The following is a 27,717-nucleotide window of genomic DNA, read 5'->3' on the forward strand; positions in this document are numbered from 1 at the left end:
ATGTGTGTCACTGGAAACTTTACACATTCAATGCCTAAATCATTGAAACTTTCATTGTCTTCCTGAGTTCACCAGATCACAACCCAGTACCTATGCAGTCAGTATTTATTTGCCTTGTCTGAGAGAGGTGCATGACACAAATAACTGCTTTCATGTGCAGTCATTTCAACTTGGCCACCAGTAGGAGACTGTGCAAGAAACAAGAGGTCTGCATCACCTCACAGAAGATTAATACAATAACTTGTTGGAAGGCTTCCTCATGATTCCAAATAGATGGGAGAAGGTAAAGATTCTGGAGATCCAATACTGGCCAAAAGCACATTCCCCAAATGTCATCAGTGGGATTACATTTGGCTGCTTGAGTATTGCCTGTTTTTTCTTAGCTTGAAAAAGATCAGATTCATGCCCATGTCATGGTGTGGGTAGCACGAGAAATGCATTCCCAATAACTTTGCTGGGGAGTACATCTTGGAGCTTAGTTGGCATAATGGTTATAGTCTTTCTCTCACAGATACAAGGTACTGGATTTGATTCTGACCTCTGCTTTTTGGCTAGGCTTGTAATAGCTTGCCATCTGATAGCCTAGTATTTGCCTATGAATCTAAGATTATGATCACTGTTAGCCAGCTTGTGTAGACCAAGCTCCCGAGTCCCGAAGTTAAAACCTAGCAGTAATACTTTGTCTCAGGGACTCTACTCCTTTTGCCTCCCCCTATAATGAGAAATGGCAGGGTGGCCACATGGAATTGAGGAGACTTCTATGAGCTCTTCCATGTCAGGTAGGCCCACAGGGGGTACTCATTTATGTGCATGTGATGTTTGATTTCTGGTAGAACTTTTCTTCATAGTTGTGGGAGCATGGCTTGATGCTTTAGAAACAGCCCACATAGGTCTCTCATGACTGGGCACCATCTCTGGCTTGCATCATGTGCTGCCCTCTACTAGAATTGGAAATAAGAAAGTACACCCCTCTTCCCTCATTGTGTCTACTAAGTAGAAATACTGAAGGTACAGCATTCCTTTTGCCCTTGAATGATATGTATACAAAGACATGCATCTGGATTGTTTCTCCCCAGGCCTCCTCTGAAAATTAGCTTCGTTCCAAGTCGGACTTTCCCGGTTAACAAATGTTAAATAATAATAAAATGTGTAATATTCCCTTTCATATGTAGTTCCCCCTAGATTATCCCTTTTTTTGTAAAAAAAACTTGCTTATTTAGATTCTTTCTGAGCTGGCCTACAGTTCAACTGCCTTCTTCTGTAGAAAAGCAAACTGATATTTGAGGAAGGAGAGCAAGGATCTTTGGATGGATCTCTGCATGGAGCCCTTCCTAAAGACTGCAAGCATCTTATTTATCTAACTACGTTTCCTAAGCAGGTGGATATTTTCAGTAAACCTTAAGCAAAGTGGAGTCCTATCCTGACAAAGTATTCATGAGCAGATTTTTTTCTCTGGTCTGGCATAGGTCTTAAAGACTGCAGCATCCTGCCAATTTGTTGTCAGAAAAGGAGTCCAGATCTTTGTAGCATAGTGAGCAAGAGGGTATTCTCTGACAGTGTGGGCCAGAGGTCACTTAACTCTGTCTGTCCTGGCCTATTTGTAGTTACCTGGACTGATTCTGGGCTCATGGACTTTCTTGAACAGAGTGTCAAGATAGTGTCCACAGTGGAGTTTCATTTATCCCACTGCAGTTTTGATGGTACTTGATTCTGTATATAGGAAGATGTCTGTATTATGTAGTGAGATATTGTGTCTTCTGTTTTAAGGATAAGCTGAGGGTAATTGTTTTAAATATTGAGACTCAAAATTGTAAGTCCTGGATCAGCAAGACTGACTGTGAAAATGGTAATTTATACTAAATTAAAGGTTACCTTGAAATGGAGTACTCCCTTTCCTCAAGGTATGGCAGTTTCACAGTTAGGATATACAAGGAGTGGGGGAGTGGGCTACAGTCTCACACTTTGTGGTTGTAGGGAGGTTTGCCCCCTCCCTGCAAAATAAAACTTTAATGGAAAACAGTGCATGTTGACACTGATGGTGCTCATCATACTTGTCACTGCTTCAGTAAGTTTAGCAATACAAGTCAAATCCTGTATAGGATAGTACAGCCAGAGAGCTTCCAAAGCTTTAGGGCAACTTCCATGCACCCAACCTGTCAGTCTGCCAAGCCCATTAGAGCGTTCCTGCTGCTGAAGAGTATGCTTCTCTGAAGCTATCAAGGTTTGATGTTTTTTTTTGTGCTGCTCCTTTTCTGGGCAGAGCAGTTCCCTTTGGGTAAAAAACCTACCATTTAAATAAAAAAAATGTTTGCCTGTACTTTCTTGTTCAGGAAACTTATTTTAAACCTAGAAGTTTGTGTTTTAACAGACTATCTAGAGAATGTTTTCCTGTCAGTTTAAAAGTTGTTTGAAATAATTGAAAAACATTTTTCAGTGGAGGAATTGTGTTTATTTTACTTTTTGGGGCTGGTAAAATGTTTAAATTGCCATTTACTGTATTATTATGTGAAAAGTGATGTCTATAGACTTTTAGGTTTACTGGCGTTTGCTGCTTGTTTTCCCTGGGAAAAAAAAAGACAGCATTTTTGACTTGACCATGGTCCTGTAGTCGGTCCCTCTTCAAGTCACAAAAGAAAAAGTTAAACAGCCTTTACCACCACAGCAGGCTAGCAATTTGCTTCACCAGTAGGTAGGAGACACTGCTGTGCCCAATAATTGTACCTCAGATCACTCATCATTTACCCTGGATCCCTTTGGTGTAGCACCTACAGCAACTATGGACCCAGAGGGTTAACCACATCTAGCATCATGGGCAAGGGAGAGCCACTGTTGTCGATCTTGAGTGAGGGAGCAGGGGTAGGCTTCCCTGTTTTCTAAGAATGTTGTGCTCATCCCTGGAGAAGTTGCTGCTCCCTCAGGTAATAACACCATTGACCCCATTTTTTTCTGTCAAAAAAAAACAGAAAACTAAAAGTGTCTAACCCTCCTCAAAATTCCTTAAATGGGAGTAGTTTACTGGGTTTGGCTCAGTGTTTAGTTTAGGCTGTTGATCCTTCTTATAAAATAGTTTCTGGTAAAAGAAAGAGATACACATCTTTAAAGATTCTTAATCTGGACAGAAAGATGAAGAGGCAGATGCAGGGTTTCCTCCTCAGATTTCTAATTCAGACTCGGAAGTGAGCTCAGTTACCCATTCCCCCAGCAGGAGGGGGGGGGGGTCTCTTTCTGTGAGACTATTTCCAGAGTGTGATAGTGGTTTCAGTGCAAGAACACTGAAGTTTCGGAGTCCCTCAGAAAATACTCTGAGCTGTTACAGAAGGAATTTCCAGAACCTTCATCCATTCCTACAATGATGTTAGCTTTGGAGGAGATGTGTTTTACTGCCTGCAGTTTTCCTGTTAGTCATTCAGCTGCCTCTAAAACAACACAGAGAATGTTTAAAGATCCTTTGTCAAGTTTTTATACACTCTTTCCAAAGCTGACCCAACAGCTGTAGCTGTAGTTAATCCTGCTGCCGCCAAGTATTTAGTTAATTCCAATCCTATGCTTTCTAATAGTTTATGCTTCTTGTTTGTCTTTTCGGCTTTTCCCGGTTAGGGGTCGCCACAACGGAACTCCGGTCCGCTAATAATTGGGAGTAGATTCTTTTTTTATGGTGCCGAGTTGCCAGCCCGACGCTCAACCTTCAGCGAAGGCACGCCCATTCACGCATGTCTTTCGGAGGCCACTCGACCGTGGGGAGGACATGCAGACTCCACACAGAAGGCACTCCAGCCGAGAATCAAACAGGAGAACCTCTTGCTGTGAGGCAACAATGCTACCGCTGTACCACCGCGGAGTGTATGCTTCTACAACTTTGATTTTCAGGATACTGAATTGTCAGGCTCATATGTTAAAGTTTGTTCTGACTAATTGTAAAAATAGCAGGAATATTTTGTCTGCAGTTTATTCTTGAGGAAAAATCTGCTGTAAATAATTTGGTACTCAAGTTTACTACTCATTGTTTGCAGTGCTTGTATGATTCCATTGATCCTTCTTCCAATGTCACTTTTTCTTTTTTGAGGAAGTTTGCCTGCCTGCCTTCTCCAAACCTCCCTGATGATGTTAACAATGATATTTTAAATTCTTCTTTGGACAGAGATTTATTTTTGGCTTCTCTGTTGCAGAGGTGATCAAAAAGTGTGATGAAAGGGGGAAAGTTGATTTAGGGAATCTCAACATTTTTCAGCTCTCCTTTTCCAAATTTTCAAAGGGATTCTCTAACCCCTCATCCAGTTTTGACAAGAAAAAAGAAATCTGTTTCAACAAAATTTGGGTAAACAGATGTTTAAGAAGAATTGGCAAGGAGGTTCCAGAAAGAATACTGGAACCTCCCAATACCAAGGAAGTTCAGCAAGTCAGAATGACTAATATGAGACCTCCTTTCCCCCTGTCAGCCCAATTTCTTTTCAGAAAATCTGAATCTCCTTTTTTCTCTTTGGCAACTGATAGTTTCAGACAAATGGGTTCTGCCGGTCATTCATAAAGGTTACAGATGGTAGTGGGAGGAAATTCCTCATTTCCACAAGGTAAATCCTCATCCACCAGACCAGACCAGAATCTTTTATTTCCAACAGTCTTCCATCACATGCTATCCTAGGGAGTAATAGAAACAGTTCCTCCTTCCCAGGTGGGGAAAAGTTTTTGTTCAAGTATGTTTTAGTGCCAAAGGGAAAAGAAAAAGTATTTGAAGACCAGTTCTGTATCTTTATTTCCTAAACCTGTTTGTGATGGTGGCCAAATTCAAAATGATCTATTTTCACAACCTGTTACTTTTTTTCCTTATTCAAGTTTCCTGGTAACACTAGATCTAAAAGATGCTTATTACATTCCTTTTCACCAGACATCTGGTGTTTCTTAAGATTTTGTGTGTCTGGATCACATTCAGTTCTTTGTCTTACCTTTGGAGAATCCACTTCACCAAGAGTGTTCACAAAGTGTGTAACTCCATTTACATGTTATTGCAGGCTACAGGGTATTCAATTTTTTTCCTTATTTAGATTACTTGCTTATCTTTGCAAATTCTTTTTCAAAGTGTCAAGAGTTTTTGACTTGGATGAGAGATCTTTTACACAAGCTGAGATTCTAAGAGAACATTCAAATGTCCTTTTTTTACTCCATTACATAGAAATGTGTTCCTGGGATGTCAGCACTTCAAAGGGCCTTTCTTCCACAGGGAAATATATATCCTTATCTAGATCTATTTTTATGGTTTGCCACTGAGACTTTGGTCAGTGTGAGGTAGTACCTCAGGATTTTGGGTCTCATTACATCTATGATTCTCACGCCACCCCTGGCAAGAGTTCACATGAGAAAGATACAATGGTGTTTGAAGTCTTTTTGATCCCAGCACCAACATCCTTTATCTTTTCAAGTCATAGTGCTTGGGTTTGTCAGAAAAGAAATAACTTGGTGGAGACAGCAAATTTCCTTACATCCAGGTCTCTCCTTCTTTCTCCCTTTTCCAAAGCAGTCAGTCATCACAGATGCCTCGGACTTTGGAGAGCAGTTTCAGGAGGGATAAAAGTGCAAGTGTGTGGGCCACCAAAATGACAGATGCTAGCCCATAAATATAAAAACAGATGCTTGTTCTGATGAATGTACTCAACTTTTTGAATAGCTTGGGATATAGCTTCACAGCAGTCTCTCTCTACGACATCCTACATTATGTCAGAGCAAAACTGTGTGGCAGATGAGCTGAGCAGGACAAGAATAGACCATCACTAATGGAAACTTGATCAGGGTGTCTTCCAAAATTTGATCCATTTGTCATGGGTTCCTCAAGTAGCTCTATTTGTAGATCTATTTGTCTCCTCTCTTTACAATCAACTGGCATGGTCCTAATCCAGGACACTATGGTAATAGCTAAAACTTGCTCTATTTGAACAAGCTAACCTGTCTGACTTGAGGGTTCTTAACACTGTAAATATCTGAAGTCTGCAGGAAGGATATCTGAGTTGCAAGCTCTTATGGGTGAGCCAGTCCTATCTTAGTTTCCACAGAGACAGGGTTTCTTTGAGAATTAAGCCTTCTTTTATGCCTAAAGTGGTACCCAAGTTTACTTTAAGCCAGTATCCATCTCCCAGTTTTCTTTCCTGAACCTGACATATATTTCTCAGACCTTCTGGCCAGCAATTTGATCTTCAACTGACTTACAATTGCTCCAACATGGCTTAAACCATGTTAACAATTGGTGCAAGGACAATGGTCTCAGATTACATGTACAAAATGTAACTTAGTTCATTTTGATGAACAAAATAGTTTCATATGAGATGCATCCCTCCAAAGAGACACTGATAATTGACCATCTTGGTACCACATTTGTTTGGAAAGCCTTTTATCTGGCCCACCTAATTTTCAGTGGCATCTCCACTACATCTAAAGAAGGTTTAATTCCCTTTTACCGATATCGTAAAAGACCCAGTATTGAATATAACGCACTTTTTGGTATGCATTTATCTAAACATGTAACATAGCTTGAAAAACTTCAGAAATTCATAACTAAAAAGATCAGTGGTCTCTAAGATCTTTGTTAGCAGGAGCGACTGGCAGCCATTTCTCTCTACATAGTCTCTTACAGACTTCTCTGTGGAGATATACGTCTAGCTTTGGTACCATGAAAGAGACAGCCTTATTTGATCTCCTACTCCTTTGCAGAATTAATGGCACATCAAGTAATCTGTTAAAAGGAACTAAACTTTCATCAGCAGATAAATGAGATGTGTTGGGTGTGATAGATTGATATCCCAACATATCCTTCATCTCTGGAACAAATTTCCACTACATGTCAAGCAAACCAGAACCCTTACTACCTTCAAGGTAAAACTAGATAATTGGATGGTCTGCCCCAAATTTTCTCCTGGTTTGTCTTGTTTGCCCTCCTTGAGGCTAGAGGGAAACATTTAATAGAGTTTTTTGGCTAGGCTTGAAATGGTCTGCAGATTGATTGCCTATTACTTACCTGTGAATCTAGGGAGAATGGATACTGCATACTTGGATGTCCACAAACAACTCTGATGCTATCTTAACAGAACTAAATCTTTCAGATCTTTGGATCAATTGTTCATTCCTTTTGAAGGTAAGAAGGAGCAATCTGTGTCAAAACAGACTATTTCCAAATGGTTGTGTCAGGATATCCTTTTGGTTATAGTCATGGCAATGAAACTATTCCAGGCACCATCAAGGCCAACTCTACTAGTGCCATGGCTTTATATATGGCTTTTTGGAAACTTTTTGGAAAGGGTTGAATTCTAGAAGTATTCTAGAAGCTCAGACTTTGTCCTCTGTACTTCCCTTTGCAAAGCACTATATGGTTTTGTTAGGACCATTCTCCAGGGTCTCCTGGACCCTTCCCCTTCCACCTCCCAAATGTAGTAAGCTAGGGCACTCTACCTCTATAGCCAAGGCTACTGCAGCAGTGATCAGTATGATGAACATAGTACTGTTGTGTAAGTAAACTTAGAATAACCGGTGTTTGAATGATCACTGATGCAGTAACCGCTCTCTTCCTCCACCCCTTCCTGTTTTTTGGTGTGTTTTTTATACCAGGGTGTGCACATTTATTTTTGTTAATCATAGCATTGTCCTTTCCAGGGCTGAGTCTCCCTCTCTCTGTTTTGCTGTGAAAGGTCTGAAGGACTTGGTGCCCAAACTCAGTCAGCTAAGCTTGAGCTGACTGACTGACTGGGCACATGGAAGGTGCCCTGAAGTTTTAGAAGTTGACCCGGCTGTTATATCCTATGCAGGATATAACCCATATAAAGTGGATATAAAAAGTTTACACACCCCTGTTAAAATGCCAGGTTTTTGTGATATAAAAAAATGCAACAACAATAAATCATATCAAAACTTTTCCCACCTTTAATGTGACCTATAGCCTGTACAATTCAAATGAAAAACAAATCTTTTTGAGGAAAAAATATAAAAAATAAAAAGTGTACAATATGCTGGTTACATAAGTGTGCACACCCTTAAACTAATAATGTGAAGTTGTTCAATCTCGCCGTTTGTTCTTACACGTGGTTTCTGAGCCGATCCATCGGCTCTGAGTCGGCCGCTTTCCAAGCTCAAGATCTTTGAGTAGCTCAAGGCACAGTCCCTATCCCATGATGATATCCTACCAACCCCAGATTTAGTTTGCCGCTGCAACATCGCACGAACTTCGGAGGAAGCACGGGCCAGTAACCTTTTTTCTTCTTAGAAGAATATATATTTAGTTATTTAGCTATCAGGGATCTGATATATGTGAGACTATTAGGATTATTCGTATTTGTTGTTTCAGTGAGTTTAACTGTATTATATTTTTGTTTGTCTTTCTAAATCGGAGCGGTTGCTCTTAGGCCTTTGGCCTTTCCTTAATTGCGTTTTACTTGCCAGGGCTCTGTCAAATTTATTTCTCTATCCCCTCCTTGTTCATATCTGAATGTTATTGTGACAATACCTTTTAAAATTATACCTGTAGTCAGTTTGCAGTTCAGGGATCTGAACTTTTTAGGAGTGTCTTAGCTATTATTGACATTATTGTTTATCAGGGATCTGATATTTGTTTGTTTTCTTTGGTATCATGTCTGAGAAACAAAAATAAGGATTTAAGAGGTGTGACTGTGGACAGAAGATGTCCATCACCGATAACCATGTTTCTTGTGTGTAGTGCTTGGGCCCACTACATTTGCAAGAGGATTGCTCTATCTACCATTTCTTCAGTGGCGGGGTTTTGTTAGAAAGGAGAAGGAAATTGTTGGATAGAAGGCTGTTGAAGCCAGACTTTCAAGAAGCGCTAGACAAGACCTCCAAGTCCTCGAAGGGGTCAAAGTCTTGTAAGGTGTCATCGGAGCACAGGTCCTCTGCTACGAGCACCTCAGGGAAGACTTGGTCGCCTTCTCTGCAACCTTCGGAGCCGTGCACTGAACTCTTACCTCGGAGCCGAGTCACAGTGTTGGAGCCGGTGTCGGAAGTTTTAAAGTCCATGATCCTTAGGTCGGTGGTTTCTTCGGCCCATTCTTCTGGGACCCTTTTGGACATCAATGTGGACCGCGTGGTGCAGAGGCTTTTGGAGAACCCAGCCCTGGCCAAATTGCTTTCGGTTTCGTCCCAACTGACTTTGAAGCCCGACACGATTTCTACTACTCCTTCTCTGAGGCCAGTTGAGCCTTCGGAGACGGAAAGAGAGGATCTGATAGTGGTGGAATCCTCGGAGCCGAGGCCTGTTCCAGTGCCCTTGGCCCCTCGACCTTGACGTCTTCGGTTCTGATCGAAGAGTCTCAGAGCCGACACTCTCTCGCTGGTTCCGGGGGGAGAGTCGAACTGACGCTTCGGTTCCGACTCTCCTTCTCGGGGCTTCGGTGCAGATGAGCTCAGCTCCGTCCTCTAGTTCGGACCCCGTGGTCTCGGCCCCTGGGTGGTTGCCATCTTCTTCGGAACCGGCAGACTCCTTAGATCGTAAACTGGTGCCTTCGATGCCATGAGGAGGGTCATGTCTGCAAAGACCCTTACCTCTTCAGATCTTTTCTGTTCCTCCCCTAAAGGGCCGCATTCTGTCCCTATACCACAGGTTCCTACCAAGTGTCAAGACCCAGAGCCTCAGGTAACCCCATTGGGTGACCCCTGCTTGACGGAGATTTCACCAGACGCCCCCACTGATGAAGTCCCTAGAAAGAGAGTGTGCAAGAGGAGGCATTTGGATTCCCCACAGGAATCCTTAACATCAGACACCGACTTAGAGGAATCAGAAGGGTCCCCATGGTCCTCCTCAGAGGATGTCTCATTTTCAGACATCCTGGAAATATTAAGGCAGAGGGGTGACTGGCAGTCCCTTACCCCTACTGAGGATGAGTCAGTGCTCCTGAAGGCCTTTGGGTCTCAACCTTCCACCTCCTGGGTTACTCTGCCCTTTGACGAATTAATGGACTTGGTCTCTCGAAGGGCGTGGGAGTCTCCTGATTCCATGGAACCAGTCCCTCGGAGGCCCAACAAATTTATCACCTCCCCTCAAGACAGGTATTTTCTTAAGAAGGGAGTCCCCGTTGATGCCATGGTGGTGGCGGCAGCCACCAAGATAGAGATGTCAGAAACCTCTTCATCTGTTCATCCTCCTAATAAAGACTTGAGGACGATGGACAGATATGGGAAACGCATCTTTAGTTCTGCGACATTTGCAATGAGATTGCTTAACTATTTAACCCACTTTACCCGTCTTCACTGAGATCTCCTCAAAGAGCTTGGAGATACTCTACAGGGCAAAACAGTTGATGCTGCTTCTGAGAAAGTGACGGCATAGCTTAACACCTTTAATTCTATTGTGAACCCGTCCATGCGGCTCATTTCTTATGCAACTGATGGATCGAGCCGGGCAGCAGGTTCAGCGATAGCTCTGGGGAGACAATCCTGGATGCGCTTATGCTCCTTTGTGGAAGCCTTCAAGTCTTCCTTTGTTAATACCCCATTCGCTGGCTCTTCCTTGTTTGGACCTAAAGTCAAGGAGACACTCACTAGGTGTGAGCAGGAAGGAAAGACTGTCTGCCGTAGGAGTCCATTTTTCCACCCCCCCACTAGACCATACCCCAAAGGGCAAAAAGGTGGAAAAATGTGGTTCCGAAAGTCCCAAGGAGCTTTCCAGAACACACATAGTGAACCCCCCTCCAGGGGCAGAGGAGGGGGTTATAATGGTAGACACCACCCAGTAGGCAGAGGGGGTCCACAGAACCAGGGTGACAGGGAGCAGTTCCTTGGCAAGCCCTATCAGCACTCCTGAGAGCTAAACAACCTTTAGAATGTGAAGTGAAAGTTCATTCTACCAGGGCTGTCTCTAGCCCACGCAGCCCGTTTACCTTTGGACACCATTTGTGCAGCTGCTACTTGGTCCAAACCTCATACGTTTATCACTAATTGCAAAGTGGACAGGGCCTCCAGGGTCAGGGCTTCCTTTGGTTCCACCGTTCTCAGTAATGTACTCCCATGAGCCGCCCAGGATTAGGGTACTTGGGACGCTACCCACGTGTAAGAACAAACGGCGAGATTGAACAGCTTCACATAAAGAAGTTATGTTTTTACCATAATAATGTCAGTTCATCTCACTTTTGTTCTTACACTCCCTCCCACCTTCCCCCTCCAGGTTCTGGAAGAACGGGTATGACTAGTTCATAGGTTCATAGGTTAGTACTAGGCTATCAGCCCTAGGGCCTATACAAGCCTAGCCATAACAATTCCCTGAATATTTCTTCCCACATTATTTACTTTCCTGGACCCCTGTCTAGCAAGGCACTCTGCTATGTATGGGCAATCTATTCCAGAGTCTGGGGAGTCTCTGGGTCAGGAACCTATCCCTTCAACATGTTTTGTTTATTGTGATGACAAGGTTTAGGTCCCTGAGGCATGTAGCTGATGTAGCATGTCCAACAGCTCTGGGTTTGACATGGCCTTGTATGTTAAGCAGAGATGAGTATAGCTGGAGTTTTTAAAGGCGTCAGCATAGGGCATCTGCTTTAGGCCTGTGATTCTTTTAGTGAGGTATTTCTGAGGCCTTTCCAGTTGTTGCAGATGTCTTGAGAGGTACATACCAAATGGGGCATTGTATTCTATAATGGATCTAATGAGGGATGAGTACAGTGGGACAATGACCTCCTTTTTTCTGGATGAAAAGCCCTTCGTGATGAGGTGTGCCACATAGAAGGATTTCCTGACTGTTGTGGTGATGTGGTTATCGAAGGTGAGACCACTGTCCACCTGTGTCCCTAAGTCTCTTATCACACTTTCTGTGTTTAGTGTATTGCCACCTATATGGTAATTCATGGATACATGTTTTTTCCCCAAAGAGTCTGGTTTGGTTGGTCTTGCTAGTGTCTTTCTTTCCAGCCAGATTATCGTTTAGCTATTGTAAATAGTTATGTACTATATACATGTTGTATTTTGATTGCTTAGTGTGTTTTTTTCTTGCTGGTTCAGCAAACAAGATCTGGGGTTGGTAGGAGAGCATCATGGGATAGAGACTGTCCCTCAAGCTACTCAAAGATCTTGAGCTTGGAAAGCGGCCGACTCAGAGCCGATGGATCCACGTGTAAGAACAAAGGTGAGATGAACAACTCACATGGAACATAATGGTAAGAACATAACTTCTTTTTTTGTTGTGATTGCACACCCTTAAACTAATACTTTGTTGCACCTTTTGATTTAATTACATCACTCAGCCTTCTTGGGTAGGAGTCTATCAGCATAGAACATCTTGACTTGGCAATAGTTGCCCACTCTCTCTTGCAAAAGCACTTCAAATCTGTCAGATTGCGACGGCATCTCTTGTGCACAGCCCTCTTCTGGTCACTACACAGATTTTCTATTGGATTTAGGTCTGGCCTCTGGCTAGGCTATTCCAAAACTTTAATTTTCTTCTGGTGAAGCCATTCTTTTGTTGATTTGGATATATGCTTGGGGTCATTGTCATGTTGAAAGGTGAAATTCCTCTTCATCTTCAACTTTCTAGCAGACGCCTGAAGGTTTTGGGCCAAATGTGACTGCTATTTGGAACTGTTCATAATTCCTTCCACCTTGACTAAAGCCCCAGTTCCAGCTGAAGAAAAGCAACCTCAAAGCATGATACTGCACCACCATGCTTCACCATGGGGATGGTGTTCTTCTGGTGACGCAAAGTGTTGTTTTTGCACCAAACGTACCTTTTGGAATTGTGGCCAAAAAGTTCAGCCTTGGTCTCATCAGACCATAACACATTTTCCCACATGTTTTTGAGAGACTTGATGTATTGTTTTGCAAATTTTAGCTGGGCCTGGATGTTTTTCTGTGTAAGAAAAGGCTTTCGTCTTGCAAGCCTACCCAATAGTCCAGACATATGGAGAACACAGGAGATTGTTGTCTTATGTAGTACACAACCAGTACTGGCCAGAAATTCCTGTAGCTCCTTCAGTGTTGCTGTAGGTCTCTTGGCAGCCTCCCTGACCAGTTTTCATCATGTCTTTTCATCAATTTTGGTGGGAATTCCAGTTCTTTGCAACATCACTGTTGTCCCATATTTTCTCCACTTTTTGATGACTGTCTTCACTGAGTGGTATATCCAATGCTGTGGAAATATTTTTGTACCCTTCTCCTGACTGATACCTTTCCACAATGAGATCCCTTTGATGCTTTGCAAGCTTTCTGCGAACCATGGCTTTTGCTGTAGCAGGCAACTGACTAATTGTCAGGAAAATCCTACTAGGACAACTGAACTTTATTTGGGGTTAATCAGAGTCTCTTCAATTGATGGCAGGTGTGAACTCAAGAAGACTGATTGCTGTAATTAAAGCAAAAGCTGCTTCAACAAAGTATTAGTTTAAGGATGTGCACACAACAAAATATTAGTTTAAGGGTGTGCACACTTATGCAACCAACCTTTGTACGTTTTTTTTTATTTTTTTATATTTTCCCCCTAACAGGTTTGTTTTTCAATTGAATTGTACAGGTTATAGGTCCCATTAAAGGTGGGAAAAGTTTTGAAATGATTTATTGCAGTCTCATTTTTTATCACACAAAAACCTGGCATTTTAACAGAGGTGTGTAAACTTTTTGTATCCACTGTATCTAAGGATACTGCAGTAGTGATCATTTGAGCATCTACTGTTGTGATATATTTACTTACACAACTATACATTTCTCCTTTAGTTACACTGTGTGTGTGTGTGTGTGTGTGTGTGTGTGTGTGTGTGTGTGTGTGTGTGTGTAACTTTAGTGAAACTTGCATCCTTTTTTATACACAATGGAATCTCCAATTACCAAGATATTTTTGGGTGGAAATATTCAAAGAAAAGACAAAAGAAAAAGAGGTGTGGTTAATTACCTGATGAAGAATACACTGCAGGAAAAACTAGATAAAAAAGGGAGATATGGTATTAGCAGAAAATATCAGAGGAGGGAACAGAGAAAGAAGCACCCATGATTGATTTCTGTTTAACGGTGTAATTTCATTCATGATTCATCAGTTTTCATATCTAGTTCCTTTGTATTTAATAGTGTAATCTAGTTAAGCAATAACTGATGACGTTGGTGTGGTATATTGAAGATTTACACACTGTTGGTGTGATTAAATAAAGCTAACCGTGGATAAACCTTCAGTATATCACACCATGGAGTCGGTTATTCCTGTTATACAGTGACATTATTTAAGAAAAATAAATACTTATTTTTCTTTAGTAATGTCTTTGTATAATGCCTCCGTGGTGCCCTTCCATGTTTTTCTGGTATCCTGAAGCTTTTTCGGATGTATTGCGCAAGTATATGAGACTTGTGTTCCCATGCTTACGCAATACATCAATGCTGTGCAAAGGTAGCAACGGAAAAAGGAAGATTTATTTTATTTTATTTATTTATTTTATTTTTATTTAACATTTGTTAACTGGGAAAGTCCAACTTGGAACGAAACCAGTTTTCATTGGAGGCCCAGGGAAAAATACTCCAGACGCATGTATTTGTAACATGAGAGCAAACCGGAGCACCTGGAGGAAACCCACATGAATGCAGGGAGGACATTACAGACCCTGCGCAGAAGGCACTCAGCCGAGAATCAAACCAGAGAACCTCTTGCTGTGAGGCAACAACACTACCGCTGCACCACTGCGCCTCCGTTGCTTGCTTTTTTAAATTGTATTTATTGAAAAGAAAAAAGAAACTGGGAGACAGACAAAATAAAAGGATAATCAGCTAAGTTTCTTTAGTTTTAAAGAACATACCTAATTATCCTCTTATTTTTGTCTGCACCGTTTCCTTCGTTAGGTTGAGGTCTTCCGTTTTCTCTTTTGGTTAAAAAAACATATGAAGAAAAGTAAAACATTTACGAGATATACTAATGGAAAAAAGTCCGTGTGAGAGGACTTTTTTTCCATTGGTATATTCTCGGATTTACAACGGGCACGCTGGTTGCGCTGAGCAATCAGCATGCTCGTTTTTGAATATTAATGACCAGTCATTGTATAATTCATGATGCATCACTTTTTATCCTCTGCTTTCTTCTCTTCAGTACTTTAGTCTTGTCTAAAATCACTTTACTAAGATTTACTAAAAGAATATTGTGTATTCCTTAAGGGGAATGGGAAAAAGGATGTTTTTGCTATGTTGGTAGAATATTATTTCAGCACGGTGGGTTTGATGCAGTCAGAGTGTTTGTATAGCAAGGAGTCTGAGTTACTGTTTTTTTAAATTTTAGCAGTTGTGCTCATCTCCAGACCAAAGTAGCAACCACATGTTTTAGTGCAAGGAGGAGTCACTGTTTTTGGTAGGAAGATTCCATATTGCATCTGTTGCTTTCCTAGGATCTTGCTTCCCAGTAATCTTTCCATACATTTGTTTTAGAAAGCGGTCATCTGCTGTAAAGTTTCTAGCTTGATGTAATTTGCAGTGAGAACTAAAGCAACTTCACTTGCAGTTTTAGCTGTGCTGAGTCAGTTGTGTAAACATATGGTACATAAGCAGACAAGACGGAATATGCTTTGAAACTTAGTGGAATCACGAGAGACTTCTACCTTTCAGTGTACACTTTACTGCTTTGAACTTCTGCATGATTGGGCTTAAATGCATTTTAGTTTTTAAGGAACTGCTTTAGAACTGAAAGTCATTTCCCCATTGAAAACAGTGCTTCATAAACTTGTTCATATGTTATTATTGCTTGTGTTTGAAGCTTGACTAAGTGATTTTTCATTATACATGCATAAATCTTTTTAAAGTGAGGTGTGTTTATGTTGATCTTTAGAAGTACTGCTCATCCCAGGTTCTGTTCCACTTCTTTTCACTTCCAAAAGGAATGTCAGCTTCTTAATGCTGATCTGAGAGGGTGGTTTCATCGATTACTATGCATGTTGACACCCTTTACAGTTGCTAAATGAGGTGAACAAAGTTGAACAGTCATGCATTTTCAGAATGAAATGACTTCCAGATTCAAAACAGTTCATATTTTTAAGTTGCTTTGCAACATCTTCATTTTTCAATATACATTATTATCATTATGATGGATATTTGCAAACCTTTCCTAAGTTGATGCCTGCATCTATTTTATGACAGGTTGTTGTGTTAATTATATAACCTGATGTTGTTAATCTTCTTTCCATTCATCACCGATGGGTTCGGTTCCGAGCCCTCGGAACTGAGTCGGCCTATTACCAAGTTTGTGCCAGTCAAAAAACTCTCGAGCTAAGCTTTTTCCCACAATGCCCTTCTCCCCATTACCCCAGATCTTATTTGCTGCGTAGCCGTAAAGCTGTGTTTCAGCCGAGCTCTCAGCTAAGTGGAAATTGTTTGGTATTTTGTGAGAAAGTTGTTTGACTCTCTTATAGTAAGTGATTTATATTCCTTGATCTTCATTTTTATACTTAGATTTACCCCGTTTTCTCTTTCCTTATACCCATTTGGTAATCTTTTAAGTAGCATTGGTGGTAAGGCCCTCTCTCCTTACCCTTGTGGTATTCCTTGAATACCATAGCTGGTATTCCTTCCTTCCTTTCTCTATCTAGTTGTGTTTTTCTGCTATTGGGATAGATACTGCGTTTTTTGTTTAGTTTTAGTCTAGACTAAATAGGATTTGACTTTGTATTTGAAGATTTTGGTTATTGTTAACTTGCCATGATGTCTGACAAGAAGAGTACTTCAGGTTTCAAGCACTATACTTCGTGTAAGGGTAAACTTCCTAACAGTGGTTCTCACAATGATTGTGTTTATTGCTTGCGGGTGTCCCATCTTTTTGGTGCAGCCTACCTGCATAATTTCCCAAAATTTTAGCCTTTTAGCCAGCGCACTCTGAAAGAGCGCAAGAATAAGTTGATTTTAAAGGGCCTACTTAAATCGCCCTTTTCAGAGGCCCTTTCTGTGACAGAGGTATCAACACCTCCTAGGAAAGATAAAAAAAGGTCCCATTCAGTTCCCTTTTCACCCTCTCGTGACCAGGGCATGTCTGTCAAACCTAAGGTACAAAAACTTTCTTCGGAGCATAGGTCTGCCTCATCGGCTCTGACTTCTGCTGGAGGCACTACGACTGTTACTTTATCGGCGCCCGCTTCGGCTCCGATACCATCTCTGGCACCGACTATAGACCTGCCTATTATGACTTCGGCACTAGGTGTCACTTCGGTACAGTGCACGCCTTCGATGCCTATCTTTGCAATGACGACTCAACCTGCAGTATTGGCTCTGAGTGGCCCTTCGACTCCAAGCTCTATTATGGCTCCGACTTCAATAGATTTGCTGCTTCCAGTCTTCAAACTTGAGACTTTGGTGCTGGTAGATCCTGCACCACAGACCCGATACTCTCCATCCATAGATCCGTTCCTAGGCCAAGGGAGTAGGTTCTTAGGTAGGTACTAGGTTATCTGCCCAAAGGTATTTATAAGCCAAGCCAGAATGTGTTGGCTTTCGCAGCCCCCTTAGATTAGTTCCCTGTGTCTCTGTCCAGCAGAGCCACTTAAGTGATTCCCAGGGTAAACTTTCTGTTTCCCATCCACTCGTCAAGGTTTCTCTTGAAGAATGTTAGCGAGGAGCTCTGCCTGATGTAGACTGGAATCTTGCTTCAAAGCATGGGAAGTCTCTGGGACAGGAATCTATCCCTCCTGCACATCCTATTTATTGTTGTGGTGAAGTTTAGATCCCTAGAGCATGTGGCTCGAGGGGATATAGTTTTCTTTAGGTGGAGCATATACATCAATTCTGGGTTGGACATGGCCTTGTATGTTAGGTAGAGATCACCTCTGAGTAGGCGGTATGCAACCGAGTACAGCTGGAGTTTCTTCAGTCGAGCTGCATAGGGCCTCTGTTTGAGGCCAGTGATCCTCTTTGTGAGGTACTTCTGTGGTCTTTCCAGCTGTTGCATTTATCTTGTAAGGTTCATCCCAAATGGGGCATTGTACTCTATGATGGGTCTGATAAGTGATGAGTGGAGGGGCAGAATGACGTCTTTTGATCTGGTTGCGAACCCTTTTGTGATTAGGTGGGCCACATAGAAGGATTTTCTAACCACTTTGGCAATGTGATTATCAAAGGAGAGATTACTATCTACTTGAGCCCCCAGAACCCTTATTACGTCTTCCGTGTTTAGGGGACTACCACCTATGTGGTAGTTTGTGGGTACTTTGTTTTTTCCAAAGGGGATGACTATGCACTTTTTGGCATTTAGCTTGAGGTCATGATTTTGACACCAGGTATCCGTCTCAGTGAGACCCTTTTGGAGGATGTCTGTGTCAGCCGGAGAGTCAGTTATAGCCCCTAGTTTGCAATCGTCTGCGAACTTGGTCAGCCATAGTCCTCCTGTGCTTGCCTGTACCTCTGAGAAGTATATGCTGAACATTAGGGGTCCTAGGACTGAGCCCTGGAGAACGCCACTTGTAACCAGTTTAGAGTCGGACCTAACTCACGCAACTCTCACCATGTGGGTTCTGTCCATGAGCCAGATGGCAACCCATCTTGTGGCATATGGGTTTATGTTCAGGCTGGTGAGCTTGTCTATAATACCAGAATGGGGAATGGTGTTGTAGGTCTTTGCGAGGTCTAGGTAGGCTGTGTGTACCACCTTTCCCTCGTCTATAGCCTTGGTAATTATCTCAAAGAAGTCCACCAGATTTAGGAGGCATGCTCTGCCCTTAACAAAGCCGAATTGGATAGGGTCCAGTGTTTGGAGGTTCCCAATGTCTCTGTTAATGAGTTCCATGATGATGCACTGCATAGCCTTGCAGACCAAGCTAGTCAGTTCCCTGGATCTGTTGTGGCTGCACCTTTGTGGAGCGGAATAACCGTTGCTGTGAGTCACTCTGTGGGTACATAGTCTATGGAGAGGCTGAGTTTGAACAGGGTGTTTAGGTGAGGGGTTAGTTTGTCTTTGAGCTTGTGTAGGACACAGCCTGGGACACTGTCCAGTCCCATTGAGGCTGTGTTTTTGGCTTTGAAGAGGGCTGTTTAACCTGAGTGTCTGTAATTTCAGGGGCTCTATATTCTTCTGGTATGGCCCATTCCTAGATAGACCAGACTCCCCATCGGCAGTATCCACTAGATCCACCAGGGGCCTTTCAGAACTCGATGTGGTGCATCTTGTGAACCAGCTGCTGGCAGCCAGGGGAATACCGGGATTTGGGTTGATCTCCCCACAGACTCCATCCTATTCTCCTCCTTTGACCACCTTGGATCCAAAGCCTTTTGCTCCAATGTCTCTCTCGGAACCCCCCATCTTGGCACCAGTGGTGGACCTCACTTTGGCTCCGGGACCGTCCCTTTGGTCCTCTGTTCCTACTGAACCACTCCTTCCTCATCCACATGGTTGGGCTGTGGGCTCTTCGGTTGGTGGCACTCTTCTGAGTATTTCTTTGGTTCCATCCTTGGTACCGGGAGTTTTGTCTGCTCCAATCCTGCTTGATGGTCCATCTTCGGGAGTGGGTTCGACAGAGCAGGGTGTGACCCCAGTTCCAAGATTGTCTTTCTCTGTTCCGGGATCCCATCCGTCTTTGGGTAGACCTGCTTTCCATGTGATGGAGACGGCTCTTGCTTCTGGAAGCATTCCACTGACGTTGGAACCCCAGTTTTCTCCCCATGAGCTACAGCTGCCACAGGCCACCCCCTCGGGAATCTGGGCAGGGAAGCCACAGGAACCCACTGTACAGGGTACCTACTGTTCTGAGTGCTCCTCAGAAGCCCCCACTGAGGAGCACCCATGGAAGAGATTGTGCAAGAGGAAGCACATAGACTTACCTGAGGAGTCTCTTACAGAGGACACAGATTTCGATGATGATGAAGTGTCCCCACGGTTACCTCCTGATGATGTCTCCTTTGGAGACAACCTTGAAATATTGAAACAGAGGGGTGGCTGGAAGCCCACTAATCCTTCTTCTAAGGAGTCCGTGTTCCTGCAGTCTTTCCGAGCCCAGTCTTCTACCTCTTGGGTGACCCCACCTGCAGACGAGCTAGTTCAGCTCGTAGTGCAGTGCGCCTGAAAGAAGCCTGACTCTGTTGAAGTGATTCCTCGTAGACCAGACAAAATTCTCTTCCCATTCGAGGAACACTCGCATAGGTCCAGAGGTTTACCACTCGATGCTATGGTGGTGGCAGCAGCCACTAAAAAGGACCTAGCTGAAGAGAGTCCTACTGCCCACCTGCCCAGCAGTGGGTCCCGGGCCGTGGTCAGATTGGGGAAGCGAGTTTTTTGCTTCAGCGACCTTTGCCATACGGTCTCTGAACTATTTGGCACATTTTACGAGGCTCTAAAGAGACTTGATTTCCAAACTCTCTGGAACACTCGAAGGACAAGTGTCTAACGAGATGAGGTACAAAATTGCCTCACAACTCGCATCCTTAGAATCAATCTCCAATTCGTCCATGAGGTTGCTTTCACACGCAACCAAAGGGGGGGTAGAGCTGCGGGGTCAGGCATAGTTCTGAGGCGTCACATCTGGATGTACATTTGTGACCTCGCGGATCCCTTCTTGAATGCTCTCATTGAAGCTTCTTCCCTGTTTGGCTCGTAGGTAAAGAACACTCTGGCCAGGTGTGAGCAGGACAGTAAGACCCTGTCTGCTGTAGGCCTACGTTTTTCCAACCCTCAATGTTCCTTCTCCAGGAACCAGAGGAGTGGGAAGATGTGGCATAAAAAATCTCAGGGTCCTTTCTGTGCTGCACATGGTGATGATTCCCCCAGGGGCAGAATGGGTAACAGTTCCAGAAGACGCCCCTTTCGAAGGAGAAGGGGTCCACGCAACTAAGGCTTCAGAGACTCCTCCTGTGGACAGCCTTACCAGCACTCCTGAAGAGTGGCCCGATTGCTTGCCTCTGGAAGCCATCAGAGGTCGTTTCTCTCTACATCAACCAGCCTGGCTCTCTATCACCACCGATCATTGGGTGCGGAACATTATTACCAGAGGTTACACCATTCCCCTCATATCTTATCCAAAACTTCCAACAAAACTTCCCAATGTTCCACCCAGTCAGAGGGAAGATGCAGCTTCAGAAGTAAGAAAGCTGTATCATAAAAGAGCCATCCAACTAGTCCCACCAGACCAATGCGGATCCGGATTTTATTCGCAATTCTTTTTGGTGCCAAAGAAGACAGGGGACTGGAGACCCATCCTGGATCTCAGCAGTTTGAACAAACATATTGCCCAAACCAAAATCCGGATGGTCATGGTTCAGTCCATCCTCCCCTTTCTCAGGGAGGGCAATTGGATGTGCTCGATAGATCTCCGGGATGCGTATTACCACATCAAAATGGACAAATGCTCCAGGAGTCTGCTTCATTTCCGGCTAAGAACCAGTCATTGCCAGTTTCGTGCCCTGCTGTTCAGTCACTCTATAGCCCCCAGAGTGTTCAGGGAGTGCATAGTAGTGGTCAAAACTCACTCGAGACTGCAAAGATTCTGGGTGTTTTCATATGTGGACGATTGCTCCTTACCGCCCCCACCAAGCATCTTCTGGTAACAGCCCTGCACTACACCCTTTCTCTGGCACTAATTTTGGGGATAACTTGCACTGGGAGAAATCCAACCTTGCTCCAGCCCAGCAGATAGAATTCATTGGGGTAGTCTTCGGCACTTGATCCTGTCTGGTGTCACTCCCAGCTCATAGACTCCAGAGGTTGAGGCTTCAACTCCGGGTGATACTCTGTCAAAACAAAGTCTCGGCAAGAGAAGTTCTTCAGGTCCTAGTATCCATGGCAGCCTCCATACCAATAGTGTCTCTTGCTAAACTGCATATGCAAATCCTCCAATAGCTTCTTCTCTCTCAGTGGTTCCCAAATTATCACCCCCTGTGCTTTCAGATCCGGATAACCAACTCTTGCAAACAGGACCTTCTTTGGTGGATGAGGCCAGACACAGATCTTTGGAGCTGATCATTCCAGCCCCCTCAGCCCAAGGCCATTGTGACCACGGAGGTCTATATTATATAAGCGAACGCAATGAATTGCAAATGCTATATAATCGACCCACGATCCCCGAAAACCCAAAATGTCGAACACACAATGATTTTTTTTCCCGGTGGGGGGGTGGGGAATCAAAACACAAAATAAAGTTGGGAGCTATGCCCCCCCCCCCACTTAAGTATACCAACTCAGAGATCGCAGCATAGTGGAGGAAATGGCAAAGTCCTGAAAACAGCCCAGTGTTTTTTTCCCTAGGAAAAGAAAATCGCTGTTCTGTGCTTTTGGTATTTTGCCAATTCGCGTAATGACATTTGATTAAACAGCATTCGCATTCATTGCTTTCACTAAAATAATAGGGATCCAACCACGGATGCTTCCCTGATATGGTGTGGGGGACCGTTTCCAGGGAAAGACAGTCCAAGGTGCATGGTCCACACTGGAGGCTGACTTGCATATCAATGTTCTGAAACTGAGAGCGGTGCTGTTAGCGTTGCAAGCATTCCATCTGGTCCTCCCCTTTGGAATGATTGCACTTCAGTCAGACAATACGTCAGTAGTCTGGTATATCAACAAGCAAGGAGGAACCAAATCCTACCTCCTGTGTTGAGAGACCATGAGAATTTGGCAATAGGCGACAGATTCCAACCGCTTTCTGATAGCAACGCATATCCCGGGGAGCTCCAATGTGATTGCGTGCAATCTAAGCAGGTTATTCTCTTGCCCCACAAGTGGTCTCTCAATCACGAAGTAGCGGCAGAAATTTTCAGCCGTTGGGGCTAGCCTTGCTGCGACCTCTTCGCCTCCCCTTCAAACACAAATGAACCAGCTATTTCGCCCTGTTCCCCTTGAAGGGAGAGTCCCTGAGGGGATGCTCTGATTCACAGTTGGCCCACAGGACTTCTCTATGCCTATCCCCCTAATTCCTTTGATTCCACAGTTCTTACAAAAAGCCATTCGGTTGAAATGCAAGGTGATCCTCATAGCCCCATTTTGGCCTCGGCAAGTCTGGTTCCCCTTCCTTCAGGCTCATCTGCTGTACCCACTGTGGATTCTGGATCTCTCACCGCCAAGGGTTGACTCATCCAAATCTGTCCAGTCTCAGGCTGACAGCTTGGTTTCAACACTTCCGCTAGTTGCCAGGCAGGATGCCCTCCCTTCTCCTGTGCATGATATAATTCTGGCTTCTCATAAACCATCCACCAAAAGACTATATCGGGACAAATGGAAAAGCTTCTCTATTTGTTCAAAGGAAAGGATGCTAGATCCATATTCGGCTCCAGTCACAGCGGTCTTACAATACCTGTCTAAGGTTTTTGAAGATGGAGCCGCAGCCTCTACCGTACAAATACATCTGGCAGGACTTTCTAATTATCATAATGGATTGAATGGTACTCCACTAATATCACTGCATTTGTGCAAAACCTTTCTCAAAGGAGTATCTCACATTAGACCCCCCAGTCAGACAGCCTATAGAGCCATGGAGCCTCACACTAGTCCTCCAGTCTTTTACCCAATTCCCCTTCAAACCCACAGCGAATTGTGACATCATATTCTTGTCATGGAAATTTCTCTTCTTGGTAGCCATCACGTCAGCCAGACTAGTTTCAGAGTTGCAGGCATTGTGCACCAAGAGAATGCTGCCTACATTCCTTGGATGTACACAGGCAATTGCGATTCTATTTGGACAGAACCAAAACGATTCGTAAGACTGACCAACTGTTCATTTCCTTCTCTGGGCCTAGAATAGGAAACTCGGTTTCCAAGGTCACTTTATCGAAATGGCTAAAGGACTGCATACATTTCATTTATTCATTTGAAAAAGAACCTATGCCTTAGAATATTAAAGCCCATTCCACCAGATCTGTGGCGACTTCTGTGGCTTTCCATTTCAAGATTTCTATGGATGACATTTGTGCAGCAGCCACTTGGGCTAAACCCCATACTTTTACCAATCATTACAAATTGGACATCGTCTCCAGAGGGAGACCTGCCTTTGGCTCAGTGGTTCTCAGGAACATTCTTCCATAAGGGCCACCCAAGGATGATAAGGTAGCTGGGGATTCTGTCCCATTGGTGATGAATGGAAAGAGGATTAACAACATCACATAAAGAAGTTATGTTTTACCATAACGTTCCATCTGTGTTCATCTTCTTTCATTCATCTCTTCCCACTCTCCTTCCCCCGCCAAAGGCTCCTGGTGGATTCTTTGGGTCCTAGTGGTGTCTTAGGGTATTTGCACAGAAATGGCCTCTGCTTTACTTGTATGACATGGGCAAACTCAATCTGAGGTAACAGAGAGAAGGGCTTTGTGGGTAAAATCTTACCTTGAGAGGTTTTGACTGGCTCAGAGCGAACCCAAGGGTGATGAATGAAAGAAGATGAACAAGACAGATAGAATGTTATGGTAAGACATAACTTCTTTTTTTCTTGTTTTTATATATAACTATTTACTCTTATTGTAATGCTTAAAAGCTGTTTTATTTAAAGCAGTTAACACAGAGCATGCAGAGATTATAGCTGTGATTCTGCAAAAGTTTCTTTGTCTCTTTTGACTGCTAGGCTCAGTCATACAGTATGTGATTTAAAACTACAAGATTTGTTTCCTTTGTGCTCTAGCATCCTAATATTTTTCCCTTTTGTACCAATTTTTCCCCTGAAATGCAGATTCATTACCTGGTAAAACCATAAACATTTATTCTAAACAAACAAGCAAACAAAAAAAACTTCTTTATTCTGTTCTTTTTCCCCCTTATCCTTGTCTTTCAGTTATACCTGCCGCCTGTTGCAGAGATATTTGTATGTCTTGGATAAACTGTATTTCCCTCGTTCTCACTGCACCACACTGCAGCAATGCTTCTCAGCCCTCAGCGATACTGGAGAAGAGCTTTTGCACTTTACTTGCTCCCATATTCTGAAGTCCTATGCTTCCAGGTTATTAACCTCTGTTTGCCCTTTATTGCATGCTGTTGTGTTTGCTGCATGCTCTAATACCACACTGAAAGGTTGGAAAAAAGGGTTAGGCCTGCATTTACATTGCTTTTCTCATTAAGTTGATGAATGCAGAATGAGAAGTAACAGATCGTTTGGTCTAATTAAGCTTTGCATTTTCTTTTCTTTCTTAAGAGCATTATGATGGTTAGTATTCAGTGTGCAAAAGTAAACAAGCAGATATTAATTTCCACTTGCAGAAGGCAGTCACATTGTGCAGTTTGTGTCACATAAATGCATTTTTCATTTATAAACTGTGTCGTGATAAGTAGCTAGATGGCTAGTATGTGCAGATTAAAAAAAACAGTGCTTAATTACTCATTTTGTAGGCTATTCATGTTTGTTGAGTTTGAGATGCAGGTTTCATCATTGAATCTCCCAAGTCATTATTGAATCCCCCAAGTATTGTTGAAGAAGCTATGTAGAGAATTTCTGTATTATTTCAGAACTGAATGTTAGTGGCCATGCAAAAGATGATACTCTGTAAATGCCTTAGGATTACTTCATACTTGAAACATAGCTGTCTGCGGATAGAGATTGGTTATCTTTTACCATTGAATTCCTAGTTATAGACTTTGGCTATGTTACTGGCTGCTTTCTAACCATAGATAATGTCCTGGTGATTACATCTTCAGACATACCTGCCTTAAATCCCTGCGTTACAAAACAAATGTCAGTTTTCAGAAGGAGGTGCATTTGATATCAGTATTCTCAAGTGTTGTAATTTTTTTACCTGGATAACAGTTGCAGATATAGATAGCTCTGCAGCCAGCTTTTTTAATGCAGCTTGTAGCCTTCAGTTACATTTTCGAATAATGTTAGGTTCATTGTTCACACAAGTTTTTTTGTATATTGTTATATGCATAGTACTTATTAGTGCCGCCTCACGTTATACCCAGAAATCCTCTGTACTCCTTGTGTGATGTTATCAGCACATCTTCTCCTTCTTCTTTCGGCTGCTCCCAGTAGGGGTCGCCACAGCAGATCAACTGTTTCCATTACTTCCTGTCCTCTGCATCTTGCTCTGTCACACCAACCACCTGCATGTCCTCTCTCACCACATCCATAAACCTTATCTTAGGCCATCCCCTTTTCCTGTTACCTGGCAGCTTCATCCTTAGCATCTTTTTCCCAACATACTCTGCATCCCTCCTCAGCACATGTCCAAACCAACATAATCTTGCCTCTCTGTCTTTGTCTCCAAACCTTCCAACCTGGGCTGACCCTCTAATATACTTATTCCTAATCCTGTCCATCTTCGTTAAATCCAGTGCAAATCTTAACATCTTCAACTCTGCCACGTCAAGCTCTGACTCCTGCCTTTTTGTCAATGCCACTGCCTCCAACCCATATAACATAGCTGGTCTCACTACCCTCTTGTAGACCTTCCCTTTCACTCTTACTGGTACTCGTCTGTCACAAATCACTCCTGACACTCTTCTCCACCCACTCCGTCCTGCCTGTACTCTCTTCTTCACCTCTCTTCCACACTCACCATTACTTTGAACTCTTAAACTCATCCACCTTCACCACCTCTACTCCCTGCATCCTCACCATTCCTTTATCCTCCCTCTCATTCACATACATATATTCTGTCTTAGTCCTGCTGACTTTCATTCCTCTTCTCTCTAGAGCATATTTCCATCTTTCCAGGGTCTCCTCCACCTGTTCCCTACTCTCACTATTGATCACAGTGTCATCTGCAAACATCATAGTCCACGGGGACTCCTGTCTGATCTCGTCTGTCAATCTGTTTGTCACCATTGCAAATAAGAAAGGGCTCAGAGCTGATCCTTGATGTAATCCCACCTCCACCTTAAACGCATCCGTCACTCTCACCGCAGACCTCACCACTGTCACACTACCCTCGTACATATCCTGTACCACTCCTATATATTTCTCTGACACTCCCGACTTCCTCATACAATACCACAACTCCTCTCTAGGCACCCTGTCATATGCTTTCTCTAAATCCACAGAGACACAATGCAACTCCTTCTGACCTTCTCTGTACTTCTCCATCAACACTCTCAGAGCAAACATCGCATTTGTAATGCTCTTTCCAGGCATGAAACCATACTGCTGATCACTAATCATCACCTCCCTTCTTAACCTAGCTTCCACTACTCTTTCCCATAACTTCATGCTGTGACTGATCAGTTTAATCCCTCTGTAGTTACTACAGCTCTGCACATCACCCTTATTCTTAAAAATCGGTACCAAAACACTTTTTCTCCATTCCTCAGGCATCCTCTCACTTTCCAAGATTTCATTAAACAATCTAGTTAAAAACTCCGCTGCCATTTCACCTAAACACCTCCATGCTTCCACAGGTATGTCATCTGGACCAACAGCCTTTCCGTTCTTCATCCTCTTCATAGCTATCCTTACTTCCTCCTTGCTAATCCACTGCACTTCATGATTCACTATCAGTCTGCGGTGGGAGAGACTGATTGGTTTAAGGTGGAGGTGGAATTACATCAAGGATCAGCTCTTGGCCCTTTCTTATTTGCAATGGTGATGGACAGGTTGACAGACTAGATCAGACAGGAGTCCCCGTGGACTATGATGTTTGCAGATGACATTGTGATCTGTGGTGAGAGTAGGGAACAGATGGAGGAGACCCTGGAGAGGTGGAGATATGCTCCAGAGAAAAGAGGAATGAAGGTCAGCAGGACTAAGACAGAATATATGTGTGTGAATGAGAGGGAGGATAGAGGAATGGTGAGGATGCAGGGAGTAGAGGTGGGCGAAGGTGGATGAGTTTAAATACTTGGGATCAACAGTTCAGAGTAATGGTGAGTGTGGAAGAGAGGTGAAGAAGAGAGTACAG

General features: G+C 43.3%; 1 protein-coding gene across 1 annotated transcript in view; it reads left to right on the forward strand.

Annotated features, from left to right (window-relative positions):
- Positions 1-27,717, forward strand: part of DYM (dymeclin) — a gene marked incomplete in the record, with an annotated part of 2,754,049 nt that overhangs the window by 1,541,940 nt on the left and 1,184,392 nt on the right. The window contains 1 exon segment of the mRNA XM_044081708.1: positions 24,663-24,827. Coding sequence (XP_043937643.1) covers positions 24,663-24,827 — 165 coding nt within the window.

This window comes from Protopterus annectens, chromosome 1.part1 (genome assembly GCF_019279795.1).
Source record: "Protopterus annectens isolate FY-2018-M chromosome 1.part1, PAN1.0, whole genome shotgun sequence".
Taxonomy (NCBI): domain Eukaryota; kingdom Metazoa; phylum Chordata; order Ceratodontiformes; family Protopteridae; genus Protopterus; species Protopterus annectens.